This window comes from Notamacropus eugenii, chromosome 2 (genome assembly GCF_028372415.1).
Source record: "Notamacropus eugenii isolate mMacEug1 chromosome 2, mMacEug1.pri_v2, whole genome shotgun sequence".
Lineage (NCBI taxonomy): Eukaryota > Metazoa > Chordata > Mammalia > Diprotodontia > Macropodidae > Notamacropus > Notamacropus eugenii.
This window is the reverse complement of record NC_092873.1, coordinates 267364893-267384344: the sequence shown is the minus strand read 5'-3', so window position 1 is coordinate 267384344 and position 19452 is coordinate 267364893. Positions and strand designations below refer to the sequence as shown.

General features: G+C 38.5%; 1 protein-coding gene across 4 annotated transcripts; it reads right to left on the bottom strand.

Annotated features, from left to right (window-relative positions):
- Positions 1-356: 356 nt before the first annotated feature.
- Positions 357-19005, bottom strand: TBP (TATA-box binding protein). 4 transcript variants are annotated; one of them, XM_072643961.1, is made up of 8 exons: positions 18787-19005; positions 12140-12332; positions 10592-10935; positions 9765-9852; positions 8253-8344; positions 5645-5812; positions 2332-2426; positions 357-1051 (listed from the first exon to the last, which is right to left on the bottom strand). In XM_072643961.1, the coding sequence occupies exons 2-8, from the start codon at positions 12191-12193 to the stop codon at positions 972-974; spliced, it is 921 nt and encodes a 306-aa protein (XP_072500062.1). In that variant the 5' UTR covers positions 12194-12332; positions 18787-19005; the 3' UTR covers positions 357-971. The 4 variants fall into 4 exon arrangements, with proteins under 4 accessions (XP_072500062.1, XP_072500061.1, XP_072500060.1 ...); XM_072643960.1 differs by having other exon boundaries at positions 18829-18982; XM_072643959.1 differs by lacking the exon at positions 18787-19005 and adding an exon at positions 18293-18672 and having other exon boundaries at positions 12140-12334.
- Positions 19006-19452: the final 447 nt, after the last annotated feature.

Here is a 19452-nt window from a genome sequence, read left to right as displayed (position 1 = left end):
GGAGATTGGACAATTGTCTCTAAAACCCTTCCTAGCTCAGATACAATGACTCAATGGAAGGTTCACAAATTACTCTTGGGGGTACTTATTGTGGCTGTATTAACAGAGCTGTAGGGAAGTACCCTAAATTATTTTTGTAGGGTATCTTAGGGTAATCATGCTGCTGGAAGTTAGCTGGCCATTTATTTGCCAACAATGTCACAAAAGAAATTTTTGCTCAAGCACAGTTAGGATTAGGTGGAAATCCTTTTTACTTGGATTCAGTATACATGAAGAGATGATACCAGATGCTGTATCTAATATACTGTCTTTTTGTAATATGAACACCTCAACCTTGTGAGATAACATTAAAACAATTTCTCACACTTGTATAAACAGCATTTATTGTACAGAGTGCTCTGAAGAAATAGGATAGTTCTGGTCTCAAAAGAAGAATATGTACAGCCAAGCTTTTAGTAATACATCTGTTTTGTCCTGCAACACTGGAAAGGGAATGTGTGGCACAAAACAAAAACAAAACCCTTTTAAGTTATAAATCAGAAATAAACACTTTTAAAAAGGTTTCATTTTATGGTACAAATATAAAAATTATGGTTTATGGGTGAAAGTTTAAAACAAACCCCCCCCCCCAACAATGGAAGTAGTTTTTAACACTTAGTAACACAGTTTTTGTCTTTTAAACCAACTTGTGAATTACAATTGAAGATTAAAGTGTTTAAAATCTAAACATAAATAAATGGACAGTGCTGCTCCAAAACAGCTCCACAAAAGCAACTCACAGTAATGCCGCATAGATGTTCTCTGTAAGAAATAATAGTTTCTTCAACAGTGCCAGGAAATAGGCACTAGAAAAGTATCTTAAGTGTTGCAGTTTGCAGCTGAAAGTCCATCTCATTTCTGTGCTGTACACAATAACACCATGTAATGTACCAAGACAACTTGTAAAAAAAAATACAAATGTGAGAAAACAGTTACGTTGTTTTCCTGAATCCTTTTAGAATAGGGTAAATGTTTTCAAATGCTTCATATATCTCTGCTCTGACCTTAGCACCTAAGGGAATATGACAGAGAAAAGAAAGATGTTTAAGCACATTTTGTAAACATCCATTCAGTTTACTTAAATGTAGCAAACACTAAGTAGCCACTGTGCAGGGCACTGTGTTCGGTGTGATAAGAGTGTGTGTGCGTGCGCGTTCGGTGTGATAAGAGTGTGTGTGTGTAAAATAGAAGCCACAGTTATGGGGAAAACGTGCCCCTCCCCCTCCAATAATTCTGTGTGTGAGAGACAGACAGGCAGGCAGACAGCCAGAAACACACACACTGCACATGCATGTGTGCCCTCACTCATTCTGGACTTTCTTAACTTCTCCACTATCTGCTGGGTGTAAACCCCTCCCCCGCCATCAGATTGTTTGTGTACTGCTTTCCAGCATTAGACTGTAGGCTCCTTGAACGCAGGGATTAAACTCTGTCATATTTGTCTCCCTAGTGCTTAGTACCGTGCCTGTCTCCTAACAGGCGCTTAACACATTACTAACACCATCTGTGATAAATGCAATCACCACAAAGGAACACCAGGGAAAGGCTTCATTAAGGAAGGGGTGTCTAAGTTGGGCTCATAAACTTTTTTTAAAAATACATGATAACTGTAGTTCAATATAATTGATTTCCCTTTGTAACTCTATATATTTGAAGCATTTAAAAATATTCTGAGAAAGGTTCCACTGGTTTCACCAGACTGCCACAGGGCTGTGTTATGAAAAGGTTAAGGACCCCTACTGCAGAGAATGCAAAAGGAAAAGAGGACTAAGATCATGAGCCAAGGCAAGGAGGCCCAACAGGTCTGGGGAATGCTACCCAGGGGAGTAACATGAGCTAAGGCTGCAAAGCAGAGTGCTGCTTTATGGAAAGTTCTGCTTACAGGACTGTGAACTTAAACACTGTCAGTAATCTTGGTGTTAGAGAAGACACGAGGAAATGCCCCTCCTGCCTTTCTTTGTAAGAGTGAAGGACAATGGCTATGGAATGAGGGCATATGTTGTCAGAGAGGATCAGCGTACTGAATGGTTTTGCTTAAGGCTTTCCCCTACTTTGTTACAAGGAAAGTGCTCTGGAGGTAGGAGGAGGAAAGGGCGCAGCAGGAAACAACTAATGATTTTAAAACAAAAGGCATCAAAACTTCACAACAAAGTATTTAAACTTCTCTACACTCAAGTAGACTTAAGAGAGAAGTACATTTAACACATCGGTAACTAATTATTTTCAATATGAATCACTGACCCATATGGCCAACCATTAAAACTCTAGTATGCCAAACACCTTCCAACTTACCAGTTAATACAACTTTTCCCGAAACAAAAATAAGCAGGACAATTCTGGGCTTGATCATTCTGTAGATTAGTCCAGGAAATAACTCTGGCTCATAACTGAAGGAAAATGAAAAAGAAGGTTAGTTACTACATATGATCACTTACCCCTTTAGCCAGTATTTTGAAGGCCTTGCTCATTACATTTGTACTCAAAATTTTTGAAAGTGTTACTGTTAAATTCACTTATTCACAAATGCCTTTATCATCTTCCCAGACCTATGGAATTAATGTTTTTAAAAATTTGTGAGCAGAGATGCATGTTGTTTAATTCAAAAAGGGTAATTCAGTTTGAGTGGAGCACAGAACACATTAAGGGGAGTAACAGGAAAGAGAAGGCTAAAAACCAGGCAGGGTGGTACTAGATTTTGAAGGATCCTGAATATCATACTGAGTCCCAGAAAATTTCTGAGCAATGGAATCAAACAACCAGATTGATGCATGAAATATTTCTTAGTAAGGAAGACTTGTACTAGAGAGGCAGCTGTGAAAAAAGAGAAGGGAGGAAAGGAGAGGAGGAATGGACAAGACTCACAGTTGGATATGAAAAGTTAAGGGAGAAGGATGACTCAAAGATAAAAACCAAGGTTTTCAACATGGGAGACTGGATGAATGGTGCTGTCACGCACAGAAACAGTAAAGTCAGTGGGAAGAGGAAATGTAGAAAAAAAGGACAATGAGCTCAGTTTTGGACAAGTTAGGTTTGGGGTGTTAGTAATATCTCAGTACTGAAGGCAGATGGAGATGCCAATCTGTTGGATACCATATGGATAGATATGATAGTTAAGACTTTCAATAGCGTGTGTGGTGATGTGTAAAAGAGTGTGCCAAGGTCATGTCTTTGTAAAATATCCACATTAAAAAGTAGGACAGAGGATGAAGAGTCAGCAAAGGAGATTGAGAAGGTGTGAGAGAGGAAAACAAAGGTAAATTCCATCTATTCACCAAATATTTATCAAGCACCAGAAGCTGACATTCTATTGGGAGGGATGTATGGACACAAAAACACGAAGGCAATTTGAGAGAAAAAACACTAATAATGAAGATTAGATGAGGCCTATAGAGGAAAAGTTGAGCCTTTTAGGAAAGTAAAGATTTGAGGAGACAGAATTGAGGAGGAATTATGTTCTAGGCATGGGAATAGTTTTGAGTGAATACATTAGTGGAAAATAACACGGTTGAGTTTAGGGAACACTCTAGTTTGCCTGAAACAGAAGAAATAAAGTGAAATAAGCTAATAGTACCATATAGGAAGGGGTAGGTCATCAATATTGACAAATGATGTGGAGAGGTCACTGTGGATGAGGCCAAGGATCTGATCATGATTTCATTTGAACAAACAAATGTGCCTACTATGTGCCAGGCCACTCAGCATCACATGCCTGTAGGAAACAGGCTATGCTCTATGAGCAAAGCAGAATTTCAGTAGCTCAAAAGAAACTCGAGATGCACAAATTTAGATATTATCTTCACTCCAAATGTTCATGTGGACTATTTGTGCCCAACCTATGGTACAGCATCCCAACCTTATACTGGTCTGATCAATTTGGGTCCTCTTCTACAATAAAGAACAATAACCAACCAATTAGTTTATCACTGATTATCTCTGTGAGATCAAATAGAGTGGTGGGGATACCAGACTGCAAAGGAGGAAGGGAAAAACTAAAGCAAAAAGGATGGATAAATATTCCAAGGAATTTAGGTGTACAGATGAGAAGAGATATCGCCAGTTGCTATATGGGGGAAGAGAGTCAAGGAAGGTATTTTTATGACTAGGGAGATATGAATATGTATTATGCAAATGGGAAAAGGCCAGTGGAGAATGGGATGGAGGCCACAGAGAGAGGAATAAGGATAGCTCTGCTTCTATGTCCAGAGAGGAGTTCGTCAGTGAAAAATAATTTGTTATGCCCTTCCTAGGTGTCAGGCACCCTGCTAAGGGTGGGATATAAAGAAAGGAAAAACATCACCCTTACACCAGTATGAATTTTTTTTTAGGGGTGGCATTTAATAGATATTCATAATACTAAAAAAGATAGTAACGACGAACAGAAAGGATGTTTTTCATTAAGTTCTAGCTGTCAAACTACTAAAATACGCTTTTCTTTAAACTTTCACAACGAGCACAGGTATTGTCCATGGTATGAAAGAAAATGTTTCTGTTACCTGCTAAAGATTTCAATTAGACACAAATTAAAATCTATCAAATATTCTTGGGAAATGACTGTGCTATTCAGTTTTCCTAAATTTTAGTTTTTCTCTAATTTAGTTAACTAATTCATTTTTAAAATATGAGGCACAGATTGGGAAACCTAACTAGTTTGACAAGTTATAACTGATTTAATAAAAAATATTTTTGCTTCAAAAATGATTTTTACTACTTTTAAAAATTAGAACATATGTGAAAATTAAATAAATCAGAGAAACAATGATAGCCTCCACTTGCAGTACCTCATCATACTTTAATAACACATATACACTTCCTTTTAAAGTTGATGTGAATCATGACTGGCCTTTGGCAATAAATGGGTATGAACCTTAATGAGATTTTTTCAAAAATGCTTTCCAACACCTTGCATTGCTCATACGTGGTCACAAAGCAGAATCATTTCCGTAAGGTGGATCTTCAATAAATAAGTTATTTCTGGGGGTCATAGCTTCCAAGAAGTTCAATTCTAGTTGTGTAGTTTTTAACTTCATTAACTTTTCTATTCAAATCTCTCAGACTGCTTTCATCTATATATAGTTTATAATCAAAAGATGAGGAAGTCTACTTTGGTAATCTGCCTGGTAATAAGATTCATGGTAACGCTATGTTGCTTTATGCAAGTTTGCCCTTAATAATCAGCAAGGTTTCTTATTTCAGTGCAAATGTTGCTGCACTGTCTCTTCAGCTTATCTGATATTTTAATCAGTTACAACTTTCCTAAAAACTTTCTGCTATGGATGAGTAAGAAGTATTACCCACACTTATGAAATGCAAAGACTTGGTCCCCTTTATGGCTATTTTTCATTCCTACTCTACAAATCTCTTTTCATATTAAAGAAAAAGATGGGGCAAAAACCATAGGAGTGAAATCAAATTAATTCCAGTGAAAGGGAATTCTGATTTGATGAAGTGAACTAAAAGCTGGAAAATTAGCGGGTGAAGGCAGAAGATTTATAGATAACCCAGGCAACTAATCAGAAGTTTAAAATTCTGGATACAATTACACAAGTATTAGATTTATTTTGGAAGCATAGTCTCCAACACAAATTCCTTACACTTTTTTCCTTACCTACTAAATTGTTGATGTGTCAGTACCAGCCCTTCTAACCTTATGGGAAACTTCACATCGCAACTCCCCACCATATTTTGAATCTTAAAATCCAAGAACTTGGCTGGAAAGCCCAATTTCTGTACAACTCTGGCATATTTCCTGGCCGCTAATCTGGACTGTTCTTCACTGAGGAGAAAAAACACAAAAATATTTCTAGCCCCAAATAGTCAAAAGATGATATAAAGCAAAAACAAGTACTATAAAAGAAACAGAATGTGTCATCTGGTAATCAACCAACAACAGGAAAGAAAAACAAATCATGACTGTTCTTTAATGCTATATCAGAAAATTTGCCTTAAGCTTTGGCCTTGAAAAAAGTATGAAGATGTGGTCAGTTTTACTCTTTGTGACATTATTTGGTAATTGTCCCTAAATTTCCAAGGAAAGTAGGAAAAGGGAGGAAGGAAGAAAGAATAAGTCTACTCTTACCGACTCCCTACCTCATTCTCATTTAGACTTCTCAATAGCCTTGTGGGGCAAGTACCATTGGTATTATTATCTCCACACTACAGGAAAGTTAAATGATCTGCCCATGGCATATAGCTAGTTAAGTGTTAGAGAAAGGATTCAAATTTGCTTCTAACACTACAACTCGAATGTTTTTTCCTTTATACCAAGCAGTCTTTCCTGTCCTTAAAGGTGATGTTCCTGAAGGTTCTCTTCTCTACTCTTCTCATTCAATAGGCAATTTAATTCATTCCCTGGGCTTCAACTATGCCCTCTATATAGACACCTTATCCTTTTCTCCTCAATTCCAGACCTACAGTAATTTCCCATATGACAGCTCCATTTGGATGTCTAATTGACAACTCAAATATAACCTGTATAAAAATGACCTTATCAATTGATTCATTACTTCTTTCAGTAGCAGTGCCATTTGCCCACAACTCAAAGGCTTAATGTTCTCTTTGGAAGTTCCCTCTTCTTTCTTTTATCTAATCAGTCACCACATACTGTCAGTATCTCTCCCATCCACACCATTACTTCCAACTCTGTTCCCACAGCCACCATCCTAGCATGAGCATTCTGCCTTTGTTACACTCCGCTTTGTTCCCACCATTCCCAATATATACTTTACTGGGCAGTTGATCTTTTAAATTCACATTTCAGTACATTACTCTTCTGCTTAAAACACCTTTAATGATTCCTTTCTGCCTACTTAGTAAAGTTCAAACTCCTAGCCTAGCATTGAAGAGCCTCACTCTCAAGACTGATTTCACACCATTGCACTCCAGTAACACTGCTCTGGAGTTGGAGGACCATTCCCTACCTTCCTAAATTAGCTTTCTTTCCCCATACCTTCTGCTCACGTGGTTCCTTTTTTTTTTTTTCAGAAACTTAAATGCATTCCTTAGAGTCCAATTCAAATTCTACTTCCTTTCTTGATTTGCAGTTAGTGATGCCTCTTCACTTCCTGTCTCTCAGATAGCACACTGCTCATACCTCTTTTATGCATGTAGCATGTTCAAGTGTTTCTTATGTTTTAATCATACCCCCTATTAAGCTGTAAGTTATGTTAAGGTAACAAGGGCTTCTTATCTAAATTTTGTATCACTCCTCTGCAGCCCATGTCCTATATGCAATAGGGGCTTAAACATATTTGTTGTTTAATCATGTTTGACTCTTCATGACCCCCATTTGGGATTTTTTTGGCAGAGATATTGGAGAAGTTTTCCACTTCCTTCTCCAGCTCATTTTACAGATGAGGAACTGAGGCAAATGGAGTTAAATGCCTTGCCAAGGGTCACATAGCTAGTAAGCATCTGAGGCCAGCTTTGAACTCATGAAGATGAGTCTTCCTGACTCCAAGCCTAGTTTTCACTCCACTACATCACCTAGCTGCCCATTAAAAAAAAAAAAGGCAGTGGAGAAAAATATTTATGGAACTGCACTTTTAAAAGGAAAAGATGAAACAAAGGAGTATTTATCTCTATCCAAAAAGTTTACTTTGCCTATTTCTTTACCCCAGTGTCAAACTCAAATAGAAAAAATTCCTGGAGCAGCATATTGACTTAGAAAACCACAAATGAACATTATCTATGTTTCCTATTCTTTCTCTAGCTACATATCTTTGTGTGGCTAGATTTTCCTAATATACTTCAACCAAAATAAAAAAGGGTAACAGAATGAATCTGGAAGCAGACAGAAGAATCCAGGTGTCTTCTATTAAACCCGATATTAAACCAATGTCATTTTCTGTACTAAAAATTTTTTGGAAAAGTTATTTTTCATAAAAATGTTATTTATGTTAACATGTAATTAGTTTGGTATTATTTTTAAATGAGTATTATAAAACATTTATTAGTTTTAATTTTAAATATGGAAAATACTGAATCCACATAAATAAAAACTCTTTGGGGTTCTCAATAATTTTTAAGAGTATAAGGGAGTCCTGAGACCAAAAATTTTGAGAACCACTAGCCTAAGAGCTTGGAAGCTAACTTTACTAACAGAAAGACAATTAAAACACCAAAGCAAACTTTTAATTTATCCTAATAGTTCCCAAACCCGGGTCATGATCTTTTCCTTAAATGTTCACCAAGAGGAAAGCGATGCTTGCTCCTACCTTTTAGCTCCTGTGCATACCATCTTCCCAGAACTGAAAATAAGGGCAGTAGTCCTTGGCTCTCTTATTCTCATGATGACTGCAGCAAAACGCTGAAATGTTATCACAGAAAATCCTCAGTTACTGAACAGTGATTCTACTAAACGATGGAGGGCTTGACTTACAAAGCATTCTACCAAAATGTCAATGCTCCTTTCTGGAGGTCTTACTCTAAAAGAACTTTCTGAAGCTAAACAGCAATTAGTTAGAGGATATTAGTGCTGTGAATATTATCAGTTTTTCAAATTCCCATTTGTTCAGTGTATATTTTGTTTAGTTAAATTTTAAAAAATGTCTTTTGTTTTAACACTGCCTAAATTTCCCCATGTATCCCTGCCCCTCCCAAAGATCCATCTCCTATAACAAGGATTTAAAAGAAAAAAGAGGAAGAGAGAAAAAAAATTAAGCAAAAGCTATCAATATACTGGAAAAAAAAATTTGATAATATATACAATGTTCCACACTCATGGTGACAGTCCCAGTTCTATAAAGCATCAGGGGAAGGTTTCTTTTCATGTCTCTTTGGGACCAAACCTGTTCTCTATGACTTTGCAACATTTATTTTTGATTGCTTTGTACTGATTTCCCCCTATTTACACTGTTGTAGTCACTGTGTATAGTTTTCCTCTTACTTCACTCTGCATTACTTCATGTGTGTCTTTCCATACTTCTCTGTGTTCACCATATTCATCATTTCTACAGTACAATAATATTCCATTACACTCATGCGGCACAATTTGTTTAGGCATTCTCCAACTGAGAACTGTTTCCAGATCTTTGCTCTAAGAAAAAGCCCTGCTACAGATATTTTGGTGTATATGGAACCTTTCTTTTAACCCCCTGGGAGTATATGCTTAGCAGAATTTCAATTTTTTTCCTGTCCCCAGAGACAATATTCATAACAAATATATGGAAAGAGTGGCAGTCTCCACACTGGTATTCCACACATGCACAGTTTTGCTTAAAAATATTATGTCAATGCAAGACAGAAAGAATAAAAGTTCCATGTTTAGCACTGACATGTGACTAGTCAATGGTAAGGTAAATTTAACATATCTCTCTAGGAGAGTTTCTTTGGATAGGCAAGTAAGTTAAGAGGAAAAAAATAATTTGAGTTTTCAGAACATTATTTACTCATGATCTATAACAGTTTTATTTGTTAGTTAAATTTCACAATATCCAGTAGAAACTATGTGGCAATTCTCTTACCCATCTTAAGCAAAGGCAGGGGAGATCTCTCTAAAGTTATAGTGAACCTATGCTTTAAGCTAGAAACATAATTTAGAGCAGTTGTCAACTTTTTCTATTAGCCACTGAAAAATATTCTGTTTAAAGACTATCACTTTATATATATAAAAAGAAGAATTCTGGGTTTTGTAGTCTTGTTTTGGAGATTGAAAGAAACCTGCAAATGTGATACAAGATGTGTTCTGATATAATTTAAAATTTTGAGAATGTTAAACCAGCTTTTACCTTGGGATTGTATTCAGCATTTCGGGCACGAAGTGCAATGGTTTTTAGGTCGAGTTTACAACCAAGATTCACTGTGGATACAATGTTCCTATAAACAATTTAAAGAGAAAATAGAATAATTTACATAATCATTTAACCACTACAATATACTAACATAAAGAATGGACTAGGAGTAACAGTTGCATAAGAATACTGAAAGCTCTGCCTAAAAAACCACCAATGAATTTAGTATTAATGAAGAAGACACAAGAGAACAAAAGTCTACTTATTCACAAATTAGAGCAATACAAGTAAATAAGATAGACCAAACCTATCTTCTAAAGTAAACATCTCTGGGCAAAAGGTGATAGACTCAGGCTCTATGTTACAGTCTTCTATTTAGGACAAAAAACTCTGTCTCCTTTTCTTGATCAAGTGGGTTACCACTGACCAAAGAGAAAAAAAAAATTGTCTGTGAAAGGAGGACTGGAAGGGGAAAGAATATTTAAAATAGTCTCTGATCAGTAGGTTAATTTTAATTATTGACTATTCAGGGGAGTAAACAAAGGACCCTCTTGAATCCCATTATCTCAAGTTCACACATGCAATTTAATTCAACAAATAATTATTCAGTGCCTTCTATACAGTACAAAATTAAAGGGAGTTAGAGGCAGATAAAATACAAAAAATAATCCACTTACTAAAAGCTCATATACAGAGGCTTCTTTGAGATTTGTAAGAAATAGTCGTTTTAACTAAGATATTACTACGGACATTTAAAAAATGAATAAACCACCAAAAGAAATACTTTCTCTACTAACTCAGCAGGTGGAAGTAGAAAGACTTACTGTAGTTGTGGTACAATTCCAGAGCTTTCAGATGCAGGTGTGGCTGGTGTAATGGGGGTCATAGGGGTCATTGGGGAAGGATACAAGGGGGTAGTGCCCGGCAGAGGGGCTGTGGTAAGAGTCTGTGAATGGAAGAGCTGTGGGGTTTGGCCAGAAGTTCCCTGTGTTGCTTGCTGAGATGTAGACTGTTGGGCGGCTTGCTGCTGCTGTTGCTGCTGCTGCTGCTGCCTCTGCTGCTCCTCCAGAATAGAAAGGCTGCTAGTGCTTTGGACAGGCTGCGGAGTCAGTCCTGTGCCATAGGGCATCATTGGGCTAAAGATAGGAATTCCAGGAGTCATGGCACCCTGTAGAGAACAAGAATAAAATAAATTACACAGGCATTTGGCTGAGTGTATATGGTTTGACTGGCATTTGACATTAGTAAAATATTGGGAAGAGAATGTTCTCATTTTAACATTCAGTCCTAACCCTAAATTTATGATCTGAGGTCCTATCTAAGTCTGGGATACTGAAAACAAAAGAGATTGCTTTCAAAAATGACCAAAATCATTATTCTCTATTCAAAAGTGCCTAAAAGAGTTGAATTCTACTCCTCACAAAAAAGGCAAAATGAATAGTCTTCCATCATCTACATGAATATCCTGCAATTCTAAAATTATTTCTAACTTTTAAAGTCATACTCATGTAGATTATTTCATCCTCACAAATATAGAGCTAGTTAAGAACAGCATAATTATTCTCAATTTTGCAGTTAAACAAGTCTCAGTTTTCTGAAGTTTATAGCACGAGGTAATGGCTATGCAAGGGAGTTTAGAACCCACACTTTCTATTTATCTCTGCTCCACTAGACTATACATGCTAATAACCAAGAGATACTAGAGATTCACAACTTTTTCCTACCTACAACATAGGGCAGAAAGTATGAACTCTTTCTATTTCAAAGGAATAAAATATTTCCATTAAGTAGTTTCCACCACCCAAAATATTGGTAGAAACAAGACAGACTAGAAATGGGAAAAAAAAACACATACTAAAAGTTCTAATATTATGTGCATGTGCTTACTTTATTAAACTATCTACTTAAAGGTTCAAAAACACATTTACAGCATGCAGAACAACCTGATTGACACACCATTTAGAGCTGATGCAAAGTAATCATTACTACTAGATTTTTTTAAAAAATAGGCCTGTGGTTTAGGATTTTAAACATATAGGCTTTAAGGATAAAACTAGAAACCTAATATTTATGACAAGTTTTTTAAATCTGACTCTATGATTATTTGGTATACCTCTAGGATTTACCTGAAAATTAGGTAGTCCCATTGTAAAAAAAATACTTTTACTAGTTTAAAATAAAATCCTGACTATGACAAAAGCCTTTGTAATTTCTATTCAAAACCTGGTGGAGTTGTCTGAACAAACAGTAACAACACAAGGTTCAAACAATAAATGCAAATCCATGCCAATATTTCAACAATTCACCTCCCTTCCCTCCCTCTTACCTGTCCCTTACAATGCAGCTTTCTACCCATGGTCCAACTGTATTACCTGAGGAGAGGCCAAGCCCTGGGCATAAGGCGGCAAGCTGTTGTTTTGATCCATGATGTTCACTTCCTTCTTAGACAAACCAAAGAGTTCCGGTCCCTTTGCTTCAGTTTGTCCTTCAAAGCATCACAAGTATTTATGTCTTAGCTCCTTTCAAAACTCTTTAGGTTATATCCACTTCAAGGAAATGTGATGTCTCTTGGGGGAAAAAAAATCAGGAGCTTACATAGGGAAACTGTGAAGTCAACAATATCTTAAAACCATGTCTCACAAAATACCAACATTACATTACAATAACGTAATCCTCTGCACCTCACACTATGGGGTGCCACACTCTTCCCATATCTTCAAATTTACCATTTCTATGAAAATGTTAATAACACATTATAATACCTCATCTGAATCTATGGTGTGAAAGTCACTCATCTGACTAAATTAATTATCGGGTGACAGTTAACTCATGTTACCTAGGCATGACAAGTATGCCACATAAAGGTTGTGACCTCTATAAAAAAAGATTTAATTTTTGCATTCTAAGGCATGTTATAAGCAATGTGTATTATCAGTCCCAAAATACTAACCACCAATTGTGAACCTGTTGCTCTTTTAGATACCAGTCACAAAGTGTGGCCTCTACTTGTTAATTTGTAATTTAAAGCAAGAGGTTCTTAATCTTTTCTGGACCCCTATGGCAGTCTGGTGAAGTTTATGAACCATTTCTCAGAATGATGTTTTTCAGTGCATAAAATAAAATACACAGGATTACAAGGAAACAATATTGAAATATGTTGAAATAGTTATCAAAATATTTTTTAAAAGAGTTTCTTGGACCCAAGTTGAGAACCCTTGATTCACAGGGTTGAATGATACATTTTGATAAAATAAACACACATATACATACAAACATGCATACATGTTATTTTTGGTCCCAAACTACAATCTCATCCCTGTAGGGAACATCCTATTCCAATCAAGCAGATAAGCAACTCTGACACTGAAAACCTGACTGGTTTATGATCATGAAGCAGAGACGTTTAAACCTAGGACTTCATGACTCAAAGGCTGTTTCTTTACCCATAGTCCATATTGTTTCTCAAGTATGCATACATATACATTTAAAAATTATACATTTTGCTATTTGTTTCTTTTTAATCTTTTAGAAAAAGATTACAAGTTGTTTTAGGATTGTGTATACACTGTGAAGGGGAATACTGTAAATATAGGCATATCCAAAGAAAGCTTATAATAGAGAAAGCTAGGAAATAAGGTAACTATAAATCGAGCTGGGCTTAAAAGGAAAAGATTCTAAGAAGTGTGCCAAGATCTTTTTGTTTCTGTAATGGCTGATAAACTCTTTGATCTGCCCCTTACTATGGCAAAAGAAATGCTAAATCTGTTACTATATACCCTTTAAATTCTTACTTATCTTCTGCTTCAAAAAGGAGAAACACCCATTTTTGTGCAAGCTAAAATTTATACATTTAAAAATATTCTTTATAATTTGAATATTGGAACAGCCCCTGGACCAACTGGAGGTCCCTTCAATTAAAAACATGCATTCTTGTTGCAAGAATATCAGGAACCATTTGCAAATTTGTAGTGTCACATATTAAGACTTGAATTTAGAGTAACAGAGCCTGGTCTTGGATCCTAGCTCTGCTCCTGACTATCTCAGACAAGTTCTTGACACTTTCTGGGCATCAGTGCTTTTATCGGAAAAATTTAGGAGATCCCTCAAGGTTTTTTCCCCAGCTCTAAAATTTATTATCCTAATATAAGTTGAATGTTCACACTAAATTTGAAATTTCTAAAAAGTTACTCTATCAAGTTTGGAAAAATAATACTACTTTGTGCTTTTTATGCTCCCTGAGAAATTTAAAAGTGCAAAAAAAGTGCTTTCACTATTGCCTCAACTTATTCTTACTTAATATTACAATAGGAATTTTATACATACACACGCACATGCACACACACACACCCCTTCATGTTGTCACCTCTTGATTTACTACTACCCTAACTATAGCTTATACCACACTGGATAGTTAATACTCATAATGTTGGCAGTATAAGTGATGATGAGGCAAGAGATATTGGGGTGGTAAAACCTCGACAGGACTTCGCACCTTAATGAATGTGAGGAGAAATAGTTTTAGCAGCTAGGATCACTGAGGTTCCATGTAAGGTCTAAGAACATGATGAGTATCACCATCAAAACAGGAAAGTTGGGATGCCTGGAGAATACAGATCAGTTCAGTTTCAGGCAGATCAAACATCCCAACAGGTGTTGGGAGGTCATTCTGGCATAAAATGTCTGATGTTTAAGAGTCACTTTAGGATACAAAACTGGAACTCAAAAGAGGTATTTGAGGATGGATAACCAAGACTTAGAAGTCTCTGTAGAAATGTGACCATGGAACTTCTGGGAACAAGTAAAATCAGCAAGAGGAATAGTACTGCCAAATAAGAGAAGAGGACCCAGGCCAGAGTCTTAAGTGATATCCATCATTTAGGCAGTTCAAAGTCCATTAGGCAATCCAAAGATTCTGTATCCCTTATTGTTCAGTCCTGTTTGACTCTTCGTGATCCCATGGACCATACTGTCCACAGGATTTTCTTGGTAAAGATACTGGAGTGATTTGGCATTTCCTTCTCTAGCACATAAAGACAAATAGAGGTTAAGTGACCTGTCCAGGATCATAAAGCTAGTGTCTGTTTCATGCAAAAATGGGCATGATAAAAGAAAAAAATGGTAGGGACCTAACAAGCAGAAGAGATTAAGCAAGTGACAAGATACACAAAAGAACTATACAAGAAAAATCTCAAATCACCAAAGAGCCAAATATCCTACCGAATGAAGTCAAGTGGGCCTTCAGAAGCATTGCTAACAATAAGGCTAGTGGAGGTACTGGAATTACAGCTGAGCTATTAAAAACCCTAAAAGATGATGCTTTTAAAGTGCTACACTCAATATGCCAGCAAATTTGGAAAACTTGACAGTGGCCACTAGATTGAAAATGATTTATGTTCCAATCCTAAAGGAGGACAATGCCAAGGAATGTACAAATTACTGAGCAACTGCACTCATTTCACACACCAGTAAGGTAATACTTAAGATTCTGCAAGCTAGACTTCAGAAATAAGTGAACTGAGAATTATCAGAAAAGCAGGCTGGCTTTCAAAGAGGCAGAAGAAGTAGAGACCAAATTGTCAACACTTGCTGGATTATGAAGAAAGCAAGGGAGTTCCAGAAAAACATCTACTTCTGCTTCATTAACTATACTAAAGCCTTTGTGTGAATCACAACAAAATGGGGCAAGCTCTCAAAGATGGGAGTACCAGATCATCCCACTTGTCTCTTGAGGAACCTGTATGGGGGTCAAGAAGCAACAGTTAGACCCGAATGTGGAGCAACTGATTGGTTTAAGATTGAAAAATGAGTATGACAAAGCTGTATATTGTCACTTTATTTATTTAACTTATATGCAGAGTATATCATGAAAAATACCTGGAGAAATAAAAAAATGGAATTAAGGTCACTGGGATAAATATCAATAGCCTCATATATGCAGATGACAGCACTGTGAAGGCAGAAAGTGAAGAGGAATTAAGAAGTCTCTTGATGAGGGTGAGAGAGGACAGTGTAACTGTTTTGAAGCTTAACATAAAAAAAAAAACAACTAAGATCTTGGCAACTGGTCTGGTCACTTCCTGGCAATCAGAGGGAGAGGAAAAGGAAGCAGTGTCAGATTTTATATGCTTGGGCTCAAAGATCACTGCAGACAGCAACTGTAGTCATGAAATTAAAAGACGTTTGCTTTCTTAGTAGGAAAGCTATGGCAAATATGGACAACATACTAAAAAAGCAGAGACTTCATCTTATCCACAAAGGTGCATATAGTCAAAGCTATGATTTTTCCAGTAGTAATGTATGGCTCTGAGAGTTGGACTATAAGAAAAGCTGAACACTTCAGAATTGACACTTTCAAATTGCGCTGCTGGAGAAGACTTTTGAGAGGCTCTTGGACAGCACAGAAATCAAATCAGTCAATACTTAAATTAATTCAGGCTATTCAGTGGAAGGTCAAATATTGAAGCTTAAGCTTAAATAGTCTGGGTCACATAATGAGAAGATAGAACTTACTAGAAAAGACTCTCATGATGGGAAAGATGGGAGGCAAAAGAAAATGGGGACAGCAGAGGATGAGACAGATAAATAGTGTCATGGAAACAATGAATATGAACTTGGACAAACTTTGAGAGATAGTGGTCTGTAGCACTAAAGGAGCCTGTAGTGATATGGTCCATGGGGTCATGAAGAGTGGGACATGACTGAAGAGCGACAAGAACAACAACTTCCTGACTCCAGGTCCAATACTCCATCCACTGAGTCACCTAGCTGCCTCATGTGTCTCTAGTACAGTATTTTTCATGTAGTAGATATGGAATATAATATGAACTGAATATGTGAAAAATGTACAGACATAAACATTTAAAATAAATTTTACTTATCAGCTGTTCTTGGTGATCAAAGATTTCTTAAGGGGAAGGCTCAACTTAAGAAGTAGTTAATAGTATGTGAATGATAGAACTCAAACAAGCATGATCTATCAATAATGTTTACTAAGTACCTACCTACCATGTGCTAAGTTCTGCATCTACAAGAGAAAATCTGTTAACAACTATAGAGAAATTTAAGATAGTGTTTCAACTTGGGCTATCACAGTAGCATAGAGACTAAAGACCCATAGATTATGGAGTTTTGGAAGTGGCATTTATTTCCTAAATTATACAGTATATTGAAAAAATTATCAGTTCCCCAGCGGGATGTTAATGTCGCTATACCTGCACCTCAGCATTCCAGTTCGAGAGTTAATTTGGACAAGTAGAAAGGGTTAGAGAGGATCTAGAATAAGGCCAAGCTCCTCTGAAGTAGGCTAACTTTTTTAAGAGGGAGGAAGGAAAAATAAAGGACAGAGGAATACTAATTACTCTGTTCTCTCACTTGCTGATCTCATCAGTTCCCATGTATTCAATTACTGTAGAAGACTCCCAGATCTAAACACTTGACCCTCCTCTTTCTCTTAAGCTCCACTTGCTTCAAGAAGTGTTTACGGGACATTTCAAATTGGCTATCCCATAGGTATCTCAAACTCAGAAAGTCCAAAATAGACCTTTCTTCTCCCCCCACCAATCAACTTTTCTTCCGGAACCTTCCCTGTTACTGAGGACAGCAGTCACACCAACCACATTCGCTACTCAGTCATTCAACCCCACATAACCAACTACCTTCCATTTCTTGTCTCTTTTATCTTCATATTATCTCCTCTATATGTTGTCCTCTTCTCTCAACTAACACAACCACCACCCTATTGAATGAATTACGCTAGCCTTCTAAATTGGAACGTCTCAGGTATCTCTCCATTCTCCATACAACTGCCAACGTGATCTTCCTAAAAGCACAAGTCTGACCATGTCCGCTTCTTCATGACCCCATGGACACAGCACACCAGTACTATAGATACGGGAATGGTTTGCTATTTCCTTCTCCGGTGGATTTGGGCAACCAGAAGTTAACTGACTCGCCCAGGGTCACAAATCTTAGACCAGATTTGAACCTCCAGGTCCAGTCCACTGAACCACCAAGCTGCTAGGAACCATGTCAGTCTCTGAATCAATAAATTCCGGTGACTCTCTATTACCGCTGGGATCAAATATACATTCCTGTTCATTTAAAACTCTTCGAAACCTGCCCTCTGTCTTTCCAGTCTTCCTAAACATTTTGCTTCTGCAGAGGCTCTGGAGGTCAGCTGTAGTGACCACCTTGCTGTTCTCCCCTTTCCGTGCAACTGCACTAGCAATCCCCCACCACTGGAACGCTCTCCCTTCTCTCCCCCTCTGAGACTTCCCCGCTGCTACTAAGTTACCCTGACTGCCGTCTGCATCTCGTACGGACTTTTACAGGACCGTGCTGTCTTCCCCGAGGGGCTCCCACTGTTTGAAAGGCACGGGCTGTAGTCCATCTTCCTTCCTATGCCCCCTTTTAGCACGGTTCCCAACCTCTAGGAAGTCACTTAGTAAGTGGTTTGTGGACTGACCCAGCGATTTCATGGGTATAGAAAGGTTCAGAAAACGCCATCATCTCGAACCATCACCTACAGAGAACGTAAAGGTGTGAGGGCTGCTCGGGGCACTGAAACTGGTCCAGGGTCACCAAGACGCCGGGAGTCAGGGGAATCCAGGTTACCCCTCGGGTCCTATCGAGGTTATCACCCAGGTCCGCCTGCAGCGAGCCGCAGGCACGCCTCTTCCACGGGTCACCGGCACGTGCGCAATCTTCCCTCCGCACTTTCCCCGAGCTTTGGAGGAAATTACCGGGAAACGGCCCCAAGCCCAACAATGCCCTGGGCCGGGGGACCGATCGAGCGGCCAGCGGCTGCCGCGTCCAGGGCCCGGCGCGCTCCGGCCGTGAACCCCCGAGCACCTCGCGCCTCCCTCCGGTCGTTCCTGCAGCGCCCCCCGCCCCCCAGCCGCCTCCCGCGCGCCAGCCAACCCTCCTCCCATCCCCCACTTCCCGAAAAGAAGCCCGCGCGCGACACGGCGGCCGTCGCCTCGACCGCCCCCACCGAGTCCACTCCCTCAGCTTTCCCCACCTCTTGACTCTCCAGCGAGGGAAGAAATCAAAAGAATGATACCTAGAGTCTCTAAAGCCACCGCCGCGGCAGGTGAAACCCGAGGTCGGGCCGGAGGCAGTCTCTCCGCCCGCCACGGCGACCCAAGCCTACCCGGCCTTCCTAACCTCCCGGCGCGCCGAGTGACGCCACTTCCGCCATCTTTCCGTTTAGCTTCACTCTCGCCTGCGGCCATTGACTTATATAGCCATGTTCAGTGTGGGCAGTCATATCACTTCCGGAAACGCTCCCACGTGACTGGGAGTGGGCGGTGCTAGGGAGGTGTGTGGGCGGAGCTGGTAGCTAGCTTAGCTCTTGTGGTGCTGCAGCCTTGGTCTCTGGAGCGAGGCTTGAATAGCCGCTACTTGTGGCACTTGGGTCTTTCTGGAGAGGCGCGTGTTCACGGCACCCATTCCCATCAGTTGAGCGGGGCCCTTGTCACTCTGGGTGCACTTTGCCTGGGACTGTGGTTTTCAAACTTTTTGTTAGCCACACCCCTCCTAAAATGTCTTTATTACTACTCCACCCCCTCCTTTTTATAAAATAATCAGGTAAATAATTGCCATTGTAAAGGTTTTATGAAGATAAAATTAAGGAAAAAAGAAATCAAAAAGTTAAAAATCCCTAAGTAAACACTAACACATAAAA